Source organism: Phocoena phocoena, chromosome 20, assembly GCF_963924675.1.
Source record: "Phocoena phocoena chromosome 20, mPhoPho1.1, whole genome shotgun sequence".
Lineage (NCBI taxonomy): Eukaryota > Metazoa > Chordata > Mammalia > Artiodactyla > Phocoenidae > Phocoena > Phocoena phocoena.
In genome coordinates, this window is record NC_089238.1 from 41919630 (window position 1) to 41944412 (window position 24783).

At 44.0% G+C, this 24783-nt stretch overlaps 1 protein-coding gene across 1 annotated transcript in view; it reads left to right on the top strand.

Annotated features, from left to right (window-relative positions):
- Positions 1-22022, top strand: part of TANGO6 (transport and golgi organization 6 homolog) — a 179283-nt gene extending 157261 nt beyond the window's left edge. The window contains exon 18 of the mRNA XM_065898388.1: positions 21846-22022. Coding sequence (XP_065754460.1) covers positions 21846-22022 — 177 coding nt within the window. The remainder of the gene's footprint in view (positions 1-21845) is intronic.
- The last annotated feature ends 2761 nt before the right edge of the window (positions 22023-24783 follow it).

The following is a 24783-nucleotide window of genomic DNA, read 5'->3' on the forward strand; positions in this document are numbered from 1 at the left end:
TCCCACCCTCCCTATCCCACCCCTCTAGGTGGTCACAAAGCACTGAGCTGATCTCCCTGTGCTATGTGGCTGCTTCCCACTAGCTATGTATTTTTACGTTTGGTAGTGTATATATGTCCATGCCACTCTCTCACTTTGTCACAGCTTACCCTTCCCCCTCCCCATATCCTCAAGTCCATTCTCTAGTTGGTCTGTGTCTTTATTCCCGTCTTACCCCTAGGTTCTTCATGACCTTTTTTTTTTTTTTCCTTAGATTCCATATATATGTGTTAGCATACGGTATTTGTTTAGCATACGGTATTTGTTTTTCTCTTTCTGACTTCACTCTGTTTGACAGACTCTAGGTCCATCCACCTCACTACAAATATCTGTTTCGTTTCTTTTTATGGCTGAGTAATATTCCATTGTATGTATGTGCCACATCTTCTTTATCAATTCATCCAATGATGGACACTTAGGTTGCTTCCATGTCCTGGCTATTGTAAATAGAGCTGCAATGAACATTTTGGTACATGACTCTTTTTGAATTATGGTTTTCTCAGGGTATGTGCCCAGTAGTGGGATTGCTGGGTCATATGGTAGTTCTATTTTTTTTTTTTTAAGGAACCTCCATACTTATTTTAAATTTTATTGAAGTATAGTTTGTTAGTTTCTGGTGTACAGCACAGTGATTCAGTTATACATATATATATTCTTTTTCATTATAGGTTATTATAAGATACTGAATATAGTTCCCTGTGCTATAAAGTTGTTTATCTTGTTGTTTATCTATTTCATATATATAGTAGTTTGTATCTGCTAATTCCAAACTCCTAATTTATCCCTCCTCCCCTTTGTCCCCTTTGGTAACCATACGTTTGTTTTCTATGCCTGTGAATGTTTCTGTTTTGTAAATAAGTTCACTTGTATCATATTTTAGATTCCACATATAAGTGTTATCATATGATATTTGTCTTTGTCAAATATCACTTAGTATGATAATTGCTAGGTCTATCCATGTTGCTGCAAATGGCATTATTTCATTCTTTTTTATGGTGTGTAGCATTCCATTGTATATATGTTACCATATCTTCTTTATCCATTTATCTGTTGATGGACATTTAGATTGCTTCCATGTCTTGGCTATTGTATATGCTACAGTGAACATTGGAGTGCATATATCTTTTCAAATTATAGTTTTCTCTGGACGTATGCCCAGGATTGGGATTGCTGGATCATATGGCAATTCTATTTTTAGTTTTTTGAGGGACCTCCATACTGTTATCCATAGTTGCTGTACCAACTTACATTCCCACCAACAGTGTAGGAGGGTTCCCTCTTCTCCATACCCTTTCCAGCATTTATTATTTGTGGACTTTTTAACGATGGCCATTATGACTGGTGTGAGGTGATATCTCATTGTAGTTTTTCTTTTTAACCTTGCAATTTTGATTTGCATTTCTCTGAAAATAGTGATGTTGAGCATCCTTTCATGTGCCTCTTGGCCATCTGTATGTCTTCTTTGGAGAAATGTCTATTTACGTCTTCTGCCCATTTTTTGATTGGCTTGTTTATCTTTTTGTTATTGAGTTGTATGAGCTGTTTGTATATTTTGGAAATTAAGCTCTTGTTGGTTGCATCATTTGCAAATATTTTCTCCCATCCTGTAGGTTGTCTTTTCATTTTGTTTATGGTTTCCTTTGCTGTGCAAAAGCTTATAAGTTTGATTAGATCCTGTTTGTTTATTTTTGCTTTTATTTCTATTGCCTTGGGAGAACTGACCTAAGGAAACAGCGCTACAATTTATGTCAGAGAATGTTTTGCCTATGTTCTCTTCTAGGAGTTTTGTGGTGTCGTGTCTTATATTTGTCTTTAAGCCATTTTGAGTTTATTTTTGTATATGGTGTGAGGGAGTGTTCTGACTTCATTGATTTGCATGCTGCTGTCCAGCTTTTCCAACATCACTTGTCGAAGAGACTATCTTTTCTCCACTGTATATTCTTTTTTTTTTTTTTTTTTTTTTTTTTTTGCGGTACGCGGGCCTCTCACTGCTGTGGCCTCTCTCGTTGCGGAGCACAGGCTCCGGACGCGCAGGCTCAGCGGCCATGGCTCACGGGCCTAGCCGCTCCGCGGCATGTGGGATCTTCCCGGACCGGGGCACGAACCCGCGTCCCCTGCATCGGCAGGCGGACTCTCAACCACTGCGCCACCAGGGAAGCCCCCCACTGTATATTCTTGAAGGAGCTTGTTGAAGATTAATTTAATTTAATTTAATTTAATTTAATTTAATTTTTTTGCTGTACGCGGGCCTCTCACTGTTGTGGCCTCTCCCGTTGTGGAGCACAGGCTCCGGATGCGCAGGCTCAGCGGCCATGGCTCACGGGCCTAGCTGCTCCGTGGCATGTGGGATCTTCCCGGACCGGGGCACGAACCCGTGTCCCCTGCATTGGCAGGCGGACTCTCAACCACTGCACCACCAGGGAAGCCCTGTTGAAGATTAATTGACCATAGGTGTGTGGGTTTATTTCTAGGCTCTCTGTTATGTTCCACTGATCCATGTGTCTGTTTTTATGCCAATACCATGCTGTTTTGATTACTGTAGCTTTACTGTATTGTCTGAAGTCTGGAAGGATTATGCATCCAGCTTTGTTCTTTTTCCTCAGAATTGCTTTGGCAATTCTGGGTCTTTTATGATTCCATATAAATTTTAAGATTATTTGTTCTAGTCCTGTGAAAAATGTCATGGGTAATTTGATAGGGATTGCATTAAATCTGTAGATTGCTTTGGGTAGTATGGCCATTTTAACAATATTAATACTTCCAATCCAAGAACAGGGAATATCTTTCCATTTCTTTAAGTCATTTTCAGTTTTCTTTATCAGTGTTTTATAGTTCTCAGCATATAAGTCTTTCACCTCCTTAGTCAGGTTTATTCCTAAGGTTTTTTTTTTTTAAAGCAATTTTAAAAGGGATTTTTTTCTTTTTACTTTCCCTTTCTGATATTTCATTGTTAGCTTAAAGAAATGCAACAGATTTCTGTATATTAATCTCGTATCCTGCTACCTTGCTGAATTCACTTATTGGTTCTATAGTTTTTATGTGGAGTCTTTAGGGTTTTCTATATTTAGTACAAGGTTATCTGCATATAATGACAGTTTTACCTCTTCCCTTCCAATTTGGATACCTTTTATTTCTTTTTCGTGTCTGAATGCTCTGGCTAGGACTTCCAATAGTAGGTTGAATAGAAGTGGTGAGAGTGGGCATCCTTGTCTTGTTCCAGAGTTTAGTGGGAAGGCTTTCAGTAAAGTGGTATAGTTTAGGTTTGCATTTCCCTGATGGCTAAGGATGTCGAGCATCTTTTCATGAGCTTGTTGGCCATTTCTATATCTTCTTCGGAGAAATGTCTCTTCAGAATCTTTGCCCATTTTTAATTGGGTTATTTGTCTTTTTACTGTTAGTGTATTTGTTTTTTAATTTAATTTCCCAAGAAGTTATTCATATACATAGTATTACAAAGATAATTCAAAGATCCATAGCCCCATCCTCCTTTCTTACCCTCCATTCCTACTCCCCATCAGCAACTACTATTTTCAACTTGATTTGCTGCTTTTTTTAATGTTTCTGTGGTACATTAGGCTTGCTTCTGGGCTTCTTAGGTTTAATGAATCAACTTACCATCCAAACCAGAACACTTTTGAGAGTGAAAGAGGACACTATTAATAATTATACCAGCATAGCAGATGTAAGCCATACTAACCTGGGCAAATCAGGACCATGACCCTAGGATTCATTCAGCTGCTTTCTAGGATCTAAACTTGTGTTGCCATTGCCTTGTTAGTTCTTTTTGTTCTGATAACTTAATGCCATTTTTTAATCCCTTTCCTGACAGGAAAGGGAGGGAGGGAGCAATGGTGTGTGTATGTGTTTTATTGTTGGCGGTGGTGGTGTTTTCTGGGCCACACAGCGTGGCATGTGGGATCTTATGTTCCCTCACCAGGGATCGAACCCACGCCCCCTGCAATGGAAGCATGGAGTCTTAACCACTTGACTGCCAGGGAAGTCCCATAAATGTGTTTTGTTTTGTTTTTGCTTTTGGCCACGCTATGTGGCATGTGGCATCTTAGTTCCCCAACCAGGGATCAAACCCGTGCCTCCTGCATTGGGAGCGTGCAGTCTTAACCTCTGGACTGCCAAGGAAGTTGTATGTGTTTAACATGCCAGCTTTCAGGTGGCAGCCTCCATTCTTCCCTCTCTAATGATGGAGAAAGTAGGTGTGGAGGACATGTGTGACAAGAGTCAGAACTCTTCTGGTTTTAAGCAACAGAAACCTAGTCTGAACTAGCTTAAGCAAAGAGAACTTTTTAGCCTACCAAATCCAAAGAAGGGCCGAACAACAGTGTTGTGGGAAAAGCTGGGATAGATCTGGTCGTCATTGACTCTTAGAGTCAGGAACTGAAATGCTGCACCTCTTGTTTCTGCTTCTCTTGCATTTCGCCTTCATTCTCTCGCACTGGAGTCCAGTTTTTTCCTATGACAGCAACATGACCACTGACGATGGCCCACTATGGCATCTTAACATCCAACACTCAGAGATTCCCTCTCTGGCCCCAAATGCAAAAATTCCAGGGAAGAGACATAATGCTCCAGCTAAGATCAGATGCCCATCCCCAAGTCAACCAACTTGGCTGGGCCAGGTGGGGTGTATGGGGTTGCTGGTTTGTGTAAAACCGTGTTCAGCCTCCACCATAGCCATTTGTGAGAGGAGAGCCTGGGCCCGGTGCCTAGGAGTAGGGCATAGTCCCGTAGATTTCCTCAACAGTAATTTGGCCAAATCCGTATGACATTAGTGATGGATTTAAGAAGTAAAGCTGAAAAGATTAGTACTCAGTACTCTGCTGTTTCTGCTAAAATATAAATGTTCAGCTTTTTCTAGTGATAACATAAGTGACAGTTTGGAAGACCTAGCATTTAAAACTGCTCCCTTTCTGCCTCTTCTGCATAATCATTTACATAGATTTACATATGTTAGAACTTGGTCCGTCTTCCTCTTCTGCATCAGATGCTATTTTATTTTCTGTAGGATAGCTTTCTCCTTCCCCTTCTTAATCTGATCTAAAATAACCAAGAAGGAATTCCCTGGTAGTCCAGTGGTTAGGACTCCGCACTTCCACTTCAGGGGGCACGGGTTCGAGCCCTAGCTGGGGAACTAAGATCCCACATGCCATGCGGCACAGTCAAAAAAATAAATTAATAAAAAATAAAATGGCCAAGAAGAAGGTACTGTCATTTAAGCACAGAATTTTGGAATGTTACAGCTGTAAGAGGCCTTAGAGACTATTTCATTTGTACTTGACAAAAATTTCCTTTGGCTTATTAACCCCATGAGTTGCTTCTTTGACATAAGGTCTCCATGGTCAAATAAGTTTGGAAAATGCTGTGTACAGCTGTACACTCCCCTCGACATTTGGTGCATGTTTGCCTTTTAGGGGGTCTGAGAAGCCCTGCAGCTAAAATCAACAGTTTCCTCAGTTCCTCGGCCATTTACCAAGGAACCCTGTTTTCATTATAAGCATGCCAAGTTATAATGTTCCGTGGAACATACTTTGGGAAATAATTCAACCATCTTATTTTATGAATTGAGGAAACGAAGTTCATGAAGAGACTGCAGTTCTGATTTTCCAAAGCTAATACCAGGAAGAATTAGCACTCGTTTCCACTTGTTGCTGGGAGCTTACGTTGGCCAAGTGCTCATGGAAGTATAGTATCTCTCCCTCTTCCTCTTACTTAATTCACTCATCCACTGCAACAAGATTTATCTTTTTATCAAGGATGTCTTAGGTAACATCATCAGGGTGAGCTGGAGCACAAGATAAGCACCAGGTTTGGAAACATCAGCATCATATCAGACCCCACATACTTTTTTTTTTTTTTTTTTTGCAGTATATGGGCCTCTCAGTGTTGTGGCCTCTCCCGTTGCGGAGCACAGGCTCCGGACGCGTAGGCCCAGCAGCCATGGCTCATGGGCCCAGCTGCTCCGCGGCATGTGGGATCCTCCCGACCAGGGCACGAACCCGTGTCCCCTGCACCGGCAAGCGGACTCTCAGCCACCGCGCCACCAGGGAAGCCTCCAATGTACTTTTATTGTTACAAATTATTATAACGAATATTTTAGAGTTTCCCCTTTTTATTCTCCTGAAATGAAATGTATAGCTACGTAACCTACATGTATATTTTAAAAATCAATATAATGTCCCAACTATAATACAAAGAAGGAATAAAAGAATACTAGTTTATAATAAAATAACATATTTTAATATATAAATGTCTAGGCCAACTCTAAGATATAATGAACTATTCAGTTGCTCTTATATGTAGAATCATCATGAATGTAACAGCTACAAATACAAATTAATAATAAATATCTTGTACTGGCAACTCAGAAGTACACTGAGTAAGCCTGATTTTCCAAAATGGTAAACTCTCTCTGTAAAATTCCAAACAAATCAAAATACTATCTCCTCTCACTTCATATGGTACTTGCGTTCCTGAAAAATTCAGTGTATATTAAAACCTGGCAAAAATACTTTTATTGAGCATTTATTATATGGTAGCACATATATCTAAGTGCTTTAATTAATTCATTTAATCTTCATAATGATCCCATTTAGGTACGACTAATATCCCCATTTTACACATGAGGAAACTAAGACAGAGAAGATAAGTAACTTGTTCAACAACTAGTAAGTGGCAGCACGGTAGATGACCCCAGGCAGTATGGTTCCAGAACTTGTGCACACACGTTCTGTGACTGTCATCTGAAGGACTCAGGAACTGAGTCACTTGGGCATTTCCTGCAAAGATCATGGCTAACAGAAGGCAGCTTTAGATCCTGGAAACCTGATACCAGAAAGGAAAACAGGTCAGACTCTCTCCTTACAGCTTATTTACTGTCTGTCCCCAAGAACGATGGAGCAGGGAGAGGGGAATGTTGAGGCCAGCCTTGGACCCAGATGCCCTGACCTCCCAGTACCTGACAGTGTGAACTGTTCAGAGAGCAGAGACAGGAAACAGCTCTGACTTCCTTTTTACTCTTCCTCATGTTCCACTAGCCCTTGCCAAAATCATGGGCCAAACTGGACTATGCCATCCAGCAACTTCCCATAATGGACACAGAACTGAAAAGGCAGGGAGCTGAGAAAAACTGAAGGAGACCAAATGCCTCTGGGACTGCCAAGCTGGGAAGTGAGAGTCTTGGGACTTGCCTCCTGCCCTGCAGCTTGATCAGGAATCTATTCTTCCTCTGAGAGTGATTGTGCTAATAATCAGATGGGCCTCTGGATTGCAAAACCCACTTATCTTTGCTCTATCCTCTGAAAGGGAGGAGTTCTGACTAAGTGTACCCTCCTTGGGGTGACTTAAAATGACAGTCTGGATTGATGCTCTGGGGTCTGTTCCAGCTCATTGCTTATCGCCCCACTGTTTGCTCTTAGCATATCTGCTCCAAATAAATTTCATGCTCTCTGAGGTTTAGTATTTAATAATGTAACTAACGTGTATTAGGGCTTACTGTATGCCAGGCAGGGCACTGAGTTCTTTACATGCATTATCTCATTGAATCCTAACAACCCTGTGAGATAAATACGCCTATAACCCTATTTACAAGTAAGAAAATTGAGGTCCAGAAAGTTTACATTTAGATGCCCAGGTCAGACAGAAGAGAGCTGAGTATAAACCCAGGCAGTTTTACTGCCAGCTTGGCTGTTCTGAAGGAACTAATTAGAACAGGCCTGAGATTATACTTGAGGAAGAGGTAAACTGTTACAAGTATATTGGGACAAACCTGGGTTCCTAGGACTTCTGTTTCCTTAACCACTGGGACTTTCTTCTACTCTTTAATTCTCCTGAACGGCAGCTATTCAGTTACTCTGCATGGTAAGGGAGCAGCCAGAGGGATCTTTCTGAAATGCAAATCTGCTGAAGTCCTCAGGTAACATTTTTCTCAGTGGTTCCCTGTGGTTCCTAAGATAAAGACTAGGCTCCCTAATATGACATACAAGGCCCTTTATAATATGGACCCTGCTTGACTTTATAACTGTCTCTCCCGAGCTTCCCCTCATGAGCCCTCAGAACCTCGTGCCAGCTCTACATAGCCTGCGTACTATTTCTTGCCTCCAGATCTTGGTCCGTACTGTTTCTTATGCCTCAAATGCCTTCTCCTCCTGCCCCCGACCTGTCCATCTGATAAACTTTTGTTCACCCTTTAGGACTCTAAATGTTAAAAGCCTTTTCTCATTTCTCAGGCAAAATTAATCCTCCTTTCTCCAGGCTCTACAGTACTTTAAATATCAGCTCAAGACTAGAGTAGATATTGTAATGCTTTGTTCACATCTGATGTCAACAGGGGACAGCCCCTGAACACACCAGTCACTTCTTTAAAAAATTGTGGTAAAATATACATAGCATGAAATATACCATCTTAACCATTTTTAAGTGTACAGTTCAGTAGCATTACGTACATTCATGTTTTTATGCTGCAATCACCACCATCCCTCCACAGAACTCTTTTCATCGTGTAAAACTGAAACTCTGTACCCATTAAATACTAACTCTCCCCCTCCCTCAGCCCCTAGCAGTCACCATCCTGTCTGTCTCTGAATTTTACTACTTTTCCATTCATTCTTATGTTCCCCAAATCTAGCACATTGCCTTGCATAGAATAATGCTTAATAAATGTTTGTTGAGAGAGTGCATGAAACCTCTTCTCTAAGATGCATGGGACAATACATCTCTTAAGTTTCTTTGTACCTGCTTTTGCAATAAAGACTTCTTAGATCTTAAACTGGAAATTCTGGGGCTTCCAAACTCTTCCAGTTCCCGAACTCTTCTGTTCAGGTTTCCCAAGAACAGAAGTTGTCCAAACAAATTCTCGTTAGGAGGGAATTTTACCTTCCTTACTTGGAAACGCCTAAAGTTTTCATTGCAGTTGGGTTGTAGACATGTTGTCCCCAAATCAGCTGGGAGAGGGAGTCCTGAGGCACAGTGACAGAATGAATATTGACGAGCAGCCAGAACTGTCTGCATTTCAAAACTTGGCTTCACACACAAACACACACACACACACACACACACACTCAATGTATATATATATATGTACATTGCTGTCAAAATTTTAGCACATGTATTTTCCTTAATTCCTCCCATCTGTGTGAAGGTTTCTGCCATAATTACAGTTAACCTAGTAAAAGAGGCGCTGCCTGCGTTTTATCCTTTCACTTTCTTACAGATGCCTTTTGGGAGCCTGTAACTTTCTGTGTCATCAGAATTATACTCCAATACACATGTTTAAGAATTTTTTTTTTTGGACACACCACACAGCATGTGGGATCATAGTTCCCCAACCAGGGATCGAACCCGTGCCCTCTGCAGTGGAAGTGCAGAGCCCTAACCACTGGATCTCCAGGGAAGTCCCAAAGAACATATTTTAAAAATATTTTGGAAAAAAGATGCAGTCTTAATTTGTGCATCAAAAATGATTTTGGGGGCTTCCCTGGTGGCGCAGTGGTTGAGAGTCCGCCTGCTGATGCAGGGGACACGGGTTCGTGCCCCGGTCTGGGAAGATCCCACATGCCGCGGAGCGGCTGGGCCCGTGAGCTATGGCCGCTGAGCCTGCGCATCCGGAGCCTGTGCTCCGCAACTGGAGAGGCCACAACAGTGAGAGGCCCACGTACCGCAAAAAAAAAAAAAAAAAAAAAAAAAAAAAAGATTTTTGACCCAGTCCCCTTGCTGGAAAATAAAAACCTGGTTGTCGATAGTTAAGATAATTCCAAGAAGTGCAGCAGGTCATGTCCCAATCCTGTCACCCTTGCTCTTGGCACTTAGATTTTTCATGGGCAGAGTCGTTGTGGTGATCCCTTTTTTGGAAACCATGACATATCTCTTACTGTCTCCTACCCAGTGTTTTTTCCTAACATGCTGCACTGCTGCATCCTGGCTGCTCATTAGAGTCACCTGGAGAGCATAAAAAGAAATTAAAAAAAAAATTTTTTTTAAGCCCTGAGCCCCTACCCCTAAGGTTCTCATTGTTACGTGTGAGGTGGGGGCCCAGGCGTTTTAAAAGTTCTCCATGGAATCGTACTTTGCAGCTAAGGTAGAGAATCACTATGTTAGAATGATGGTGTTGCTCAGAGGCAGAGTCTAGGCTGTGTAGCCATACTTCGGTGTGGGTGGGCAGGTTGCTTTTTCCAGCCTAGTCCACGTCTATTCTATGCTATGTGTATATTAGCACATACTACCAACCCCACCAGAGCCTCTGATGTGTCAGTGACTGTGGTTTTCTCTGACCTTTGGTCTAACTCTATAACCATTTGTTCCTGAGGCATCTTGCACAGAGCACTGAATTCCACTAAGCAGAACCCCTAAGGAGAGTGGCCTGCACTTCCCTCATGGCCAATCAAGCTGGACCTGAGGCTGTGTGAGCCGGGTGATCCTGGGGTGATGCAGGATGCCCCAAGCAAACCAGTGCCCCAGAGGAAACCCAAACCTTGCAGTCAACCAGCAGCCCAGTTGCTGTTCCCCCTCCTCCCTAACCGGGCCCCATCCAAATAAACTGCTTTGATGGTGCAGGGAAAAGGTCAAATTCTCTCCATAGCATCCTCCTGCGTATTGGATTTCCTAGTTAACTGCACGTGTTTAAAAACAGGGTTTGCAGCTAGACCTGACAGATGCAGGTTTGAATTCTAGCTGTGTCCTTGAGCAAATCACTAAACCTCTCTAAATCCCCTTTCCCTAATTTGCACACTGGGCCTAATAACACCTACCTCGTAGGATTAAATGAGATAATGTGCGTGAAGGGCTCGGCGCAGTGACTGAAGCGTAGTAAACACTCAGTAAATGGTAGTAGTAAGCCTTTGCAGGCGATGTCTAATCCCTTGTGGGAGGCGTTAGGTGCAGAAAGGGAGCAGAACTGTGCTGCCTCAGCAGGGAAGCTTCGAGGGCCAAGAAAGATGAAGCCCTTTCCCCCCAGACGTGGTAATTGAGTACAATTTGAAAGCTGGGATTGTAATCACCTTCTAAGGACAAAGCGCCCCATCACTTCTACAAGCAGCAGCCTGCTGCCTCTGCACATCCTCCGGCCATTTTCCCCTGCCTTCTTTGTTCTGTTTCCATGCCTGTGGGGGTGTAGGAAAGCTGCTGCCTTCCTCAGGTTGCTATTTAAAGACATTCTGAGAGATGCTGCCACCGCTGCTCCTAGAGCCACCGCGGCTGCTGCTCCCGTCCCTGCCACAGCGAGTGGAGAGTCCCAGCACCTACTTTCTGTTTAGGATCCCTGAGGTGTCACCCCTCCCAGAGGTTAACCATGAAGGCCATCTTGGTGTTTGTCCCTAAACTGCCCAGACTGTCTACATCCCTGTAGCATTTTGGGCACATAACCAGTTCAAATTTCCCCCTTATTCTTCAATGAAAATCACGCATGATACCCCCCTCATCCCCTCCCCACCCATCTCCAACTTGCACTTGAGATGCCCTCCTTATTTAACAGCCAGACACAATCTGGAAAGGGTAAAAATGCCATTTATCTCTAGGTCTAGCAGAGAAAAATACTTTAGGAATAAAAGGTTTTTGAAAAGCTCAGTAACCTCCAGTTAACAAGAATGCTGCCCTGAACTTCAGCATGTTTGAGATTCTCTATCTGTCAGGCATGGATAGGAATCTCTTAGACATTAGTAATCCTATCTTTCTTTGCTGACCCACCCAATGCTTTTCAATGAAGTGTCTCAAAAGCCTGGTCTTTCCATTTGAATTGGTCCTGACTTCTTTTTTACAGACCCATCAAAGTGAACTTTGGGGTTTTATCAGTAAAGCATTTATTCTTCTTTAGACCAGAGCACCCTGAATGAGGTCCAGATTGTCTACCTCCATTCTGCTTTCCCCAATTTATTTGTTTCCTGCCCATTATCCTAGAGAGGCTGCTCGCCTCCAAGACCTCAGAGCCTAGCTGCTCTCTGCTTGTCCAGGAGAGTCCTTGCTGGTGCTTTCAGCTCTGTGCAGTGGCACAGACGGTGTTCCCGACCGTCAGGTACCGACTCTGGCCCTGATACCACATCACACTGCATGGAGTCTCTTCCCCTCTTTTACAGCCCTTCCCTTTTCTTCTAACTCTCCTCCATTTATTCATCTTCCTGAGCACTCTTTCTTTGGGTCCTGCTCTCTATTTTTCATTTTCAGAGCCGTGCCTTTCCCCTCATTTTCTTAGCCGTTTGGTGGTAAACCCAACTACCTCAGTGTCAGAATAATAGTAGCAATGATACTTTGAATTATTGATCACCACGCTGTGATAGCAAAGTACTCTCATATGCCTTATCTCTTTTGATCTCACAATAAACTTGTAAGGTAGGCAGTATACGTGCTTTATGCTCCCCACTTCGTGGTAGTGAAAATAATAACCACTTGCAGAGGCAGAATAATATAGTGGTTAATAAAGAGCATTTGCTCCGAGTCAGGCTGCCAGGGTTTGAATCCTGCCTCCACCTGTCACTAGCTGTGTGGGCAAATTGGGGATAATAACAGTACCTCTCTCTGTTGTGTTGTTGTGAGGATTGAATTACTATAGATAAAATGCCTAGAACCACACCTGGCACATAATAGGTACTACGTGAGGATTAGCTATTGTTATCATATGTTCGTTCATTCATTTGTTTGTCAAAGGTTTACTACATGCCAGGGCCACTGCATGCCAGGCTGTACTCGGGGCCTCAGTGATAGAAGAGCAGCAAGATTGACAGTCCTGACCCTCACAGAGATCACAGTATTAGTGCCGCTTCTGCAGCAGCCATCACTTGCAAATCCTTGTGCTTGGATCTTTATAGACAGTAACTCTCACAACAACCTTCAAAGGAGGCAGTGTTATTCCCATTTTACAGAGATCTCCGGGGTTCCAAAAGCCGAGGTGGTTTGCTCAAGATTCTCCAGCTGGTAATTGGGGTGTCAGGATTCACTTGACCCGATTCGCCTGCCAGCAGACCATTAGGTTCGACTGTCCATGTCTGTCTCTCCCAGATGGTGGTGAGCTCCTGAAGGCTGGAGCTGGCCCTCATCACCCAGCATGCTGAGCATGGTCTCCTGCACACAGTTCGGGAAATGTCAGCTGGCTTGTGCTCTGTTTATGATCCTTGACTCTGTCCCATAATTAGTCTCTTCTGATCACTCTCACTTCCCTCAGCCACCAAGCCGTATGTTGGTTATAACATGGAAGCACAGTGGTCAAAATGAGCGTTCTCAGAGGTGGACCTACAGCTTCCTTATACCACACCTAATGCTTATTTCAGCATGTCTTTAAACAGAATTATTTGGATTCTGGGGTCTCCTCTTCTTCTGGGCCCCAATCTAGAGAATCTTTTTGTCTGCCAGGCTGGTCTCCAGCCACCAACTCCAGTTCACTTGTTTCTCGTGTCGGCTCCTGCCTTTTATTTCAATGTCTGACTTCCCTGTTCTTTGTCTGTTTTTGTCTTTGTGCCTAGTACTTACTTCTTAGCCACAAAGGGAGCCACAATTCTATTAGCTCTATAGAAGACTGAATTTCTAAGTACAATTAGTGTATGCTAGCATTTAACTTTTTAATTCTTTTATATTTAGTAACCCATTTTTTCCCTAAATATTACAGAAGTATAGGTGGGAAGTCCTCTGCTAGATCACACTTTCTGGAATTCTTATTTCTGTAAATGTCTCATCTATCACCATTTGTGTTGTGTCTTATTGATCTCACAAAATAATACCAAAGAATAGCAGTTTCATTCACCTAAGTTCCATTTAGAAGTGTGACTTTTAAAATATTAAAGTTATTTCAAATGTAAATAAATCTACTAATTGCTAAATGTCTTTACTAATGGAGTTTGTGTTAGAGAGGTAGTCTGACTAAAGATTTTTTTTCCTTCCTCTGTTTCCCAGATATTCTGGGTTGTGGTTAATATTGTTTTTATAATCAAATAAATAAATAAATTTAGGAACTAAAGAGAAGAAATATATCCGCCATGTATTTCTTCTTTAGGTCTTTTTTTTTAATTAATTAATTTATTTGTATGTTTATTTTTGGCTGTGTTGGGTCTTCGTTTCTGTGCGAGGGCTTTCTCTAGTTGCAGCGAGCAGAGGCCACTCTTCATCGCGGTGCACAGGCCTCTCACTATCGCGGCCTCGCTTGTTTCAGAGCACAGGCTCCAGACGCGCAGGCTCAGTAGTTGTGGCTCACGGGCCTAGTTGCTCTGCAGCATGTGGGATCTTCCCAGACCAGGGCTCGAACCCATGTCCCCTGCATTGGCAGGCAGATGCTCAACCACTGCGCTGCCAGGGAAGCCCCCTTCTTTAGGTCTTAATGCAGAGATACAACCACCACTCTGGGTGTGTTCGGGGTCAAGCTCATTGAAAGTCAAACACTGTTTTCCTGCTTTTCCATTGTAAGTGCACCTGTGTGCCCAAGGCAGTCTTTTGCTCACACGGTCCCCTTTTCAGTATGTTTTGCCAAGCCACGTCTAACCTTAAAGACTGCCCTTGTCCCTGAAGCATCAGCTTTGTGTGCTCCAGGGAACTGGCACCTGGAAAGGGAGGGGAAGGGATGGAGGAGAGAAAGTGTGTGTGTGCATGTTGCACTCACACTCTAAATTCTTTTAATAAAGGGCCTGAACCCCACCCCTTTCCAAAGAGTTTTCAGACTAGGAATCCGGGTACTTCTTTAAGATATCCCCGGCCCACCCCACTCACACCCTCCACCTCCACCTTTCCCTGCAGTCCTGGGGCCTTGATGCGTGGGGGGATGAAGAGCAGGTGTGTCGTACTCTTAATGAGAGGTTTCCTCTGTGGGATTGCCTATATCCTGCCCACCACAGACGCTCCTGTGAGTAACTTTACCTTTGAACTCTCCTTGTATTCAGCCCCTGATCCATGGGATTTGGTGACAGTCCCTGGCTGGCGGGAAGCTTTGATCCTTGGGGAGTCCAGAGGAAGTCCTGTGATGTGTGGGATCCCAAGCGCTACAGGGATTGGGGAGAAGCTGTTCCAGGGTGGGTTGCTAAGATAGACCCATTAATTAAGAAGGAGTCTTTGCCTAACACTCAGTTACCTAAAAAAGGAGATCCGGTAACTGAAAACAAGGAACTCAGCACCCTTCAAGTACAAAGTGGTGTTTGCACAAGCATTATTGTGATTTTAAGGACACAGCAGTGCCAAGGAGAAAATTCCTACCCATACCAGGAAAGGACAGAGTACCTTAGCAGACCAGGATGCCTTAGAACTTTCCTTTTTAACAAGGAAAAGAAAGCTAACCTTACTTTGAATGTTAGGATGCTCTAGCAAAAAATCTCTAAGATATTTCTGACTAGGTGAAAGATTCCTCTAGAAAAAAAAAAGATGACCTTGTGATAAACAGTGGGAACACTAGAATTTCTATATAAGAGACACTGGGCTATAATTTGTTGGAGAGAGTGTTAGGAGCCTTGTCTTTAAGCTCTATTCACATAACAAGCATGCTGGGTTTGCTTAAACTCTGCAGTTATTTGAGGTGGCTTGAGAGTGAGGGGACAATAAAACTTCCCCAGGCCACTCCTTGGTGCCACCCATTGGCTACAGATGAAAGTCAGAGCAAAGGCCCTTTCACACGGTAGGGAAACGTTCTTCCTCCATCCACCTCTGCAGGCGGAAATCACTTCCTTTGCTTCCACAGAATCACCTACACTCATCTCTTAGATTGAGGATCACACTGCCTAGTGTGCGTGTCTGCCTCCCCGCTGGCTGTAGCTGCCAGAGGGTAGGGTTCGTGCATTATTCACCTTTTTATCACCAGCACACTGCCTGGGCACGAAGTAGGCCCTTGATAACGATTACTGAGTGAGTGAGTAATCATGAATCAGTAGCTGTGGGGAGCCATCCTCTTTCCAGAATCGTCTCTCCTTTTCACACTGCTGGCCTTGAGGAAAGAGAAAGCTACGTTATGAAAGAGCAGTCGGGCATAGTGCACAGTCAGAGGCAGACGCCTGCACTTGGAGACCTGACTCCTGTGTGACCCAGCAGCTCTGGGAGAAAACCCAGGAGACAGCTGCACAGCAGAGATGGGGCAGCATCTTTGTGGGGTTTGCCCACAGGATTCAGGCACTTAATGCTGCGACATTGGGCAAAGAGCACGGAGAGTTGTCTGCAGGGCCAAGTGCATAATATGTGAGGCCCAGTGCCAAATGAAATTGCGGGGTCCCTTGTTCAGAAAAACAAGGAAAAAGTGCCATTTGAGGGTTGTTTTTTTTTTTTTTTGGCAGTACGCGGGCCTCTCACTGTTGTGGCCTCTTCCGTTGTGGAGCACAGGCTCCGGACGTGCAGGCTCAGCGGCCATGGCTCACGGGCCCAGCCGCTCCACGGCATGTGGGATCTTCCCGGACTGGGGGACGAACCCGTGTCCCCTGCATCGACAGACAGACTCTCAACCACTGCGCCACCAGGGAAGCCTGCCCCTGAGGTTTTTAAATATATTCTTCCTTTCTTCCACAGTCTCTCTCTCCTTTCACTTGTCAAGGTGTTTATTATTTGCTATTAATGTTGTTCTAAGTTGAGAACCTTTTAAATGTTAGACTGTTAGCATGGATTTTACTGTTCATCTTTATATTGTGCCAGTGCCATGCTGATTTTAAATGCAAATGTGAGTGTGTTGACCTCGTATGTGGGGTCCCTGAAATTATGCAATTTGTATTCTGTAGCTGGTACATGCATATGTATTCCCTGGTTTCCGAGCATTGTTTCAGTGGATGTTCTTAGAAGTTTTAGTTTTTACCAAATAAGAAACTGGCCAGGAATAGCATGCATGCATGCCTTCTTTCATTTATAAATATTTTTTAGATATCTGCCATGTGCCAGTCACTATATGAGGCATTGGGACTATACCAGGGTGAACAAGGCAAGATGTGGTGTCAGTGTCAATAGTACATGTGAGCTATTGAGGAAAATGTATTTTTAATTACACAATAAACATTTAAATTACCATTGTGATAGGGGCTACAAACAGAGCTATAGGCAGGGTAGGAAAGCTTACCTAGATGGGAGCTAGGGAGGCATCCCTGAGGAAGTGGCATTTCAGGCTGAGGGTGAGTAGGAATTGTAGGGTGAAGAGGAAGCGAAATGTCTTCCAGGCTGAGGAAACAGCCTATACGAAGGCCTTCAGCTGGGAAGGAGTTTTGCTCAGACAAGGAAAGGAAGAAGGCCCACACAGCTGGAGCCCAGGGTACAAGAGGGAGACCAGACAGTGACCTGGGGGGCTGGTTTTGTGTACCCCGTCCCCTACCTTCCTCCATCCAATCCCCAGTGCCTGTGCTATTCGAGAATATCAAATGACAGAAAGAGCTCTTTCTGTATTCTTTAGCAAGTCCAAGATGTGTGATGCTACACACCTAGTGTACTTGTGTGGAATGCTTAGGGGACTGTGGGGCTAAGACCCACCCCCAAAACTGATAAATTTAACTACATCATAGATGTAAGTGTACTTGTTACCCACTGAAGTAACCACTTCCCAGCATTCTGTTCACCACCTTCAGTTCACTTCCTTTTCCTAAAATGTGACCTCTGTTTGCTCGAACCTCTCTTCATACACTCTCTCTGCTCTCAGGATACGTACCGTGTTCTGTTCTGTATTGTCCTCGCTTATGTTCATGACTTATCCTCCCCACCAGAGCATAAGCCTTTTTAAAGGCAGGTTCTATATCTCTTTTACCTATTAAATGGCCTTAGGAAAATCTTTGTCTAGTAGTTAATTCAGTTTAATAAAAAGCATTTATTTTTTAATAGGTTATATATTCATAGAATGGTACAAAAGGATATATAATCCCCCCCATCTCTCCCCAGTGTCGCTTGCTGAAGACAATCAGTATTTTTGTAGAAGTAGTCTGTGTTTACAGTATATAGGCTGTTATATATATTTATTACATTGTTTTTATGAAAAGCCATAAAAGTGAAAGAATGAATGAATGTCTCCATTCTCCTATTTCTTTTTTTTCTGATCTTCCTCCTTTTTTGAAATTGCATACTGCACACTGGTACAGCCTTCAATATTCAGCCAACTCTTGAAGTTCCAAAGTAGTAAGAGGAAAAAATTTTAAATCCATTTGAACCAATTATTGTCAGAGATGTTTACATATGGTGAAACAAACCCAATTTGGTACACGTTATTAATAAATAGCCACGGCATAGCGTAGTGGCTAACATTGTAGGCCCCATTTCCTCTAAGCGAAATACAAAACCCAGAAACTATAAAGGAAAAAAACTGATAAATTTAACTACATCAAAAATGTAAATTTCGGGCTTCCCTGGTGGCGCAGTGGTTGAGAGTCCGCCTGCGATGCAGGGGATGTGGGTTCCTGCCCCGGTCCGGGAAGATCCCACATGCCGCAGAGCGGCTGGGCCCATGAGCCGTGGCTGCTGAGCCTGTGCGTCTGGAGCCTGTGCTCCACAACGGGAGAGGCCACAACAGTGAGAGGCCCGCGTACTGAAAAAAAAAAAAAAAAAAGTAAATTTCTTATCTGGAAAATAAAATTTCACAAAGAAAACATGCCAACTAGGGAAAAAATCTTTGCAATTCATATGATAGGTAACGGACCTCTCTTTTTCATATACAGAGAGCTCTTACAAATCAATAAGGAAAATTTGATTACACATACCAGAAAAAAAAATAGTAGTTGATGTATCTATTAAAAAGATGCAAATTTAAAACAGCAAGATGCTATTTTTCACTTCCTGAATTAGCCAAGATAAAGAGTTTGCAATATATATCACTTATGAGAATATGGGGAAATAGGAGTTTTCAGAGTGATAGGTAAAAATATAAATTATTACAACTTCTCTGGCCTAGCTATCAAGATTTTCAGTGTGCATTACCTTTTGACCTAGGAATTCCATTTGGATATTTGTCCTACAGATACCCTTGTATATGTCTGCAAAGATTGGGTACCAGAATGTTTATTGCAGCAATATTTGTAATAGCAAAAGATCTTCAAAATATGTTGGGTATGGGGGGAATCATGGTACATAACAGTGTAGCACAGCGGTCCCCAACCTCCAGTAGCAGTCCATGGCCTGTTAGGAACCGGGCCACACAGCAGGAGGTGAGTGGCTGGCAAGCGAGTGAAGCTTCATCTGTATTTACAGCCACTCCCTATTGCTGGCATTACCGCCTGAGCTTCGCCTCCTGTCACATCAGCGGTGGCATTAGATTCTCATAGGAGCGCAAACTCTACTGTGAACTGTGCATGTGAGGGACCTAGGTTGTACGCTCCTTATGAGAATCTAATGCCCAGTGATCTGAGGTGGAGCTAAGGAGGTGATGCTAGAGCTGGGCAGCGGCTGAAAATACAGATTATCATTAGCAGAGAGGTTTGACTTCACAGAGACCATAATAAATCAATTGCTTGCGGACTCATATCAAAACCCCATCAGTGGGCTTCCCTGGTGGTGCAGTGGTTAAGAATCCACCTGCCAATGCAGGGAACACAGGTTCAAGCCCGGGTCCGGGAAGATCCCACATGCTGCAGAGCAACTGGGCCTGTGAGTCACAACTACTGAGCCCACATGCCACAACTACTGAAGGCCATGTGCCTAGAGCCCGTGCTCCGCAACAAGAGAAGCCACTGCAGTGAGAAGCCCGGGCACCGCAATGAAGGGTAGCCCCCGCTCGCCACAACTAGAGAAAGCCCGCGCGCAGCAACGAAGACCCAGCGCAGCCAAAACTAACTAAATAAATAAATTTATTTTAAAAAACCCTATCAATGAGTGGCAAGTGAAAACAAGCTCAAGGCTCCCACTGATTCTGTGTTATGGTGAGTTGTAAAATTATTTCATTTATATATTACAATGTAATAATGATAGAAATAAAGTGCACAATGAATGTAATGCACTTGAATCATCCCAAAGCCATCCCCCCACCCGCGGAACAGTTGTCTTCCCCGGAACCAGTCCCTGGTGCCAAAAAGGTTGGGGACCGCTGGTATAGCACATAATCCTGTGCTTTAAAAAAGGGAAGGGGGGCTTCCCTGGTGGTGCAGTGGTTGAGAGTCCGCCTGCCGATGCAGGGGACACAGGTTCGTGCCCCGGTCCGGGAAGATCCCACATGCCGCGGAGCGGCTGGGCCCGTGAGCCATGGCCGCTGAGCCTGCGCGTCTGGAGCCTGTGCTCCACAACTGGAGACGCCACAACAGTGAGAGGCCCGCGTACCACAAAAAATAAAAAATTTAAAAAAATTAAAAAGAGAAGGGAAGTGGCGCAGTGGTTAAGAATCCGCCTGCCAATGCAGGGGACACGGGTTCGAGCCCTGGTGCAGGAAGATCCCACATGCCACAGAGCAACTAGGCCCGTGCCACCACAACTACTGAGCCTGAGCTCTAGAGCCTGTGAGCCACAACTACTGAGCCCACCTGCCACAACTGCTGAAGCCCGAGTGCCTAGAGCCTGTGCTCCATAACAAGAGAAGCCACTGCAATGAGAAGCCCACGCACCACAATGAAGAGTAGCCCCTGCTCACTGCAACTAGAGAAAGCCCGCACGCAGCAACAAAGACCCAACGCAGCCAAAAATAAATAAATAAAGTAAATAAATTTTTTAAAAGAAAGGGGGGAAAGGGGAAAAAGGCACATGCATATATATATGCTTGTAAATACCTAGAATATTTCTCAAAATTAAAAATGATATCCTCTGAGAAGGGGAAGTAGGAGTCTGGGGTAGAAGAGAGACTTATTTTTTTAATATGTACTTTTTGGTACTGTATTACCTTTTCAGTAAAAGTAAACAACACAAGCTCTGAATGTTTAAAAACTGGCTCTACCCCTTTTTTAGCAGAGTAACCTTGGGAGGTTACTTAACCCTCTAATCCTGTTTCTTCATCTGTAACGTGGGGCTTTCCTTTCTTTATATGACTGGCATAAAAATCAGATAATATATGGAAAATACTAGTGCAGTACCTGACCCAAAAAATAGTAACTTTTGAGGCAAAGAGCCCTCAACCAGGAGTAACTTTGAAAGTGGCTGCAGACAAGACATGTGACCCCCTGTGACGTGGAGTCTTCAGTCCCTCATTTGACTAAATGATCCCTAAGGCCCCTTCCTCTGAGTTTCCCTGTTCTTCTGCTAGAAGAACCCATTTCTTGCTAGAAGTTCTGGCTCCCAAGCCAGGAGGACTTGGGACAAAATTAGAAGCTCCTGGGAGTAGGTGCTCTGGCACCCTCCCAATTCCATATCAGACCATCAGATCAGAGTATTGGATGTGAAAAATGGGTGTGACTGTGTCTATGGAGTCCTCTCTTGCTTCCCATTGCAGAGTTGGAGTTGAAAAAAAATTATAGTGACTGAGGGAACGACACGGACATGAAACAATGGTGGAAAAATTTTAAAGTAGTGACAAGGAAAAGCATGGTTGCTGAAGAAATAGCCTCCTGCATTCCATAAGATAGGTGCCTGTTCTGTGGGTGTCACAGAGGGCTTTGTGGGAGCTGGAGAGGAGAATGCTGGTAAACATGCTCTCAGGAGCAGCCGTATCTGGGCAGTACTGCCTGCCTGTGGTCCTGAGGTCTGTGCCATGCCTTGGAACTGAAGGGAGGGGTCTGGGGCTAAAAGGGAGCAGCAGCCACCAAGGCCAGTGTAGTGAGGGGTCAGGAGTGCATGAGAAACCCAAAAGGAAGCCTACCTCAGTACAGCTGCCCCACTCGATCTCCAACCTGAGAGGGCCATGCGTTATCTTCTTAAAGGAGCCTGTGGGTTTCCTCACAGAACTCCTCAGACAGGAGAAGGCAGTTAAGTCATTCTGAGAAATGTTGGCACAGTAGACAGATGGCCATGACTCTGTCTCTCTCATCCAGGTGCTGAGGGACGTCCTCAAGGATCTCTACCACCTGCTGAAGCACGTGGTACGTTTGGAGTCCGATGACCTTGCCAAGCTCCATGCCCAGCTGGCCCTGGAAGAGCTGGATGAGATAATGAGAAACTTCCTGTTCCCACCACAGAAGCTGGAGAAAAAGATCATGGTCCTGCCATAGACCAACCTCAAAGGACATGGAGGAGGCAGAGGGACCAAGCAGCCAGAGCAGTGCCCCAGCCTTCCAGCAGGTGGCCCCACTGCCCCTTTGGTGCTGGCAATATGGCTGCCCCCGGAGGTGGCTTTATGTCTCTGGTCCTGTGTGTCTTCGGGCTGACCTTCCTAAAGCACCTATTTAGCCATCCTGCATCCAGCCTGAAGTGTGTGCTGTTAAAAGAAAAAAAATTACAGATCTCATTAACCTGCACATTTTTCACTGTCCTGTAGCATTTAGAGAAGGATGTCTACCTGATGGCAGTATATTTTTAACACAACCGGTGGAATTTGATTAATTGACCATTCTCTTGCGACTTGAGTAGAAGAGGTTGGCCCGCCCATAGGTCACATGTCTTGATATTCTTTCATGCTGAGATTGTCCCTCTTGTAGTGAGGAGCAGCCAGAGCTGGTCATCCTTGGATGCTCAAGAGGCATTTCAGGGTACAGAGACACAATTGTAGGGAGGGAGGGAAAGGAAATTGTTATCAAAACATGCAAAACTGGAATAAAACTATCTTGGCTGGAAAGAATAACAGGTCTGAATCTGGTCTTCTGCTTTTGAGATGGAAAGCTATGGCGCTGAGGATTTGATCTCCAGAAAAGAGAATCAAGCTGATTGAATCTTCCAGAGAAGAAAGGTAAGTGCTGTGTTTGCCCTCCCAGGCCATTTTCTTTCACTCCCTCTGCTACTGTTAGCACAAAGTTGCCCTGATTATAGGAGAAAAGAGCCACAAACATCTCAGATGAGAGAGTTTATATCCCGCCTTCAGTCTTCTGCTCCTTGAGAAAGAGGAATGCTTAGACAATGTGTTCGTGCTAAATGCCTGTTGGAAAGTGCATTATGTATTGGTGACCTGATGCCAGGTTTACTGAAGTCATTTCACACGTAGCACTCTAGACGTCTTTTTATCTATTTATATATTTTGGTTACTGAATTTTGATTGCAGCTAAAAGAGAAGACAAAAAGGACGTACTGGATGATTGCTTCAGACAACCCCTCCCAGTCATCAACACCTTGGTGAGGCTAACCCAGCTCTGCAGGGCTGAATTTTATCACAGGATTCTATCCCCACTCTCGGGTGACCAGGGCCAGCAGAACCAAAACACAATTTCCCAGAACTCTCAGGTGACTGAAGGACTGTCTAGAAGCCCACTTGCCAGTTAACATCAGGCTGTTTTCTTCTGGCCATATTACAGGCATGTCCTTAGCTTAGAACCTTTGTGGTGAGCATCCTTTAAAGAGGCCAGCTCACAGAAAGCTATGGCCCACAGGTTAGCCTAGAGAGCAGTGAACAGAAGCAGTCAGATGTTTTCAAGGAATATTTCCGTTCAGCTAGGGTAGCTGGATTATTCCATTCTCCAAATCAAGGGTGTCTAGAAAATCAGGATTGGGCTTTCAAGTCAGAGAAGAATCTCCTTTGGACCAGCTGGATATACACTAAAAGTTCTTATTTCTTGGCCTTCCTCTAACTAAACCCCATAAAACCCACTTAAGATAATCAGATTAGGTATGTTAGATGGTTGGTTTAACTTACAACTTTATTTGCATTAAATGTATTTCAGTTCTGAGGACATATCCTAATTGATCAGCTTGATTAGACTGAGAAAGTCTCTAGTCTAAACACCTAGTCTAGGGAGTGCCTCACAAAGCATTCTGGTCCCCTTATCTCCATTTATAAATTGCCTCTTAATTTGAATTATTTGGCAACTGGCTAAAAGCATCTGTTCTTTATTGATTTTGATGGATTCAGTTTCAGAGAGTGACCTTTTCTGTCCTTGTTACCAAACTCAAGGGGAGGATACCTTAATGTAACCCTTCTAAACACCAAATATGACCAAAATATTAAAAATTACCAAATTGTAAAATAATCTCCCATGTTTATATATATAGATATCTATATCTATATATGTCTCCATCCTTGAGAAAGAGCATGAGAATTGAGAGCTTTACGATAATAAGAACGCAAAACTTAAGAAAAAGAAAAAGGCACAGAACTCCAGGGGCAGATGGCAGGAGCAATAGTGACACATTCCTGCACAGGCCCGAGAGGTGTGTCTGCTTCTGTGTAATAGCAGCGTCCCTGTGCTTGCCTCCCACGTCTGCCCGTCTCTCCTCCCTCTGTGGCCACCTCCTCCTGCTGCTCCTCCAGTCTCCTCCCTTTGTCTCTGCTACAGAAACTCTCCTGGCCTCGCACCTCCAGTCCCCTCCACTGAGTAGCAGTCTGTCCCACGCCCCCCTGTATCACCCATTGGTCTTTTACTTGCCCCCTTTCCCTTCCCTGCTTCTTCCTCCTCTTCTAGGCCACCGGCACATCTCCCTTGGTCTCCAGAGGATGGCACTGTGGCAAGAGTCAGGCAGGGGCCCAAAGCTGTGGCTGCAGCCAAACCCCAGGCTCTCTGCCCAAGTGTCGACTGGTTGATCAGGTTAGACTTACTGGACATCCTGGAGAGTTTCCCTCTCTGCTGTTTTGTCCTTCCTCCTTGGCACAAACTTACCCTTCCACACACTCTCTGTTATTTAATCAGAAATCTCTTAACTTGCAGTTTGCTCCTTATCGTCTCTCCAAACACATACTTTTCCATATGTTCATATTCTTCTTTCTTCACCTCTCTTCTCCATTCCTTCACTTTCCTATGGCTCTGCCGACCCATCCACGTGTAAGGGCTGACCACGGACAGGAGGGTAGGAAAGCGAATCACAGACAACGACGACAACAATTTGTTG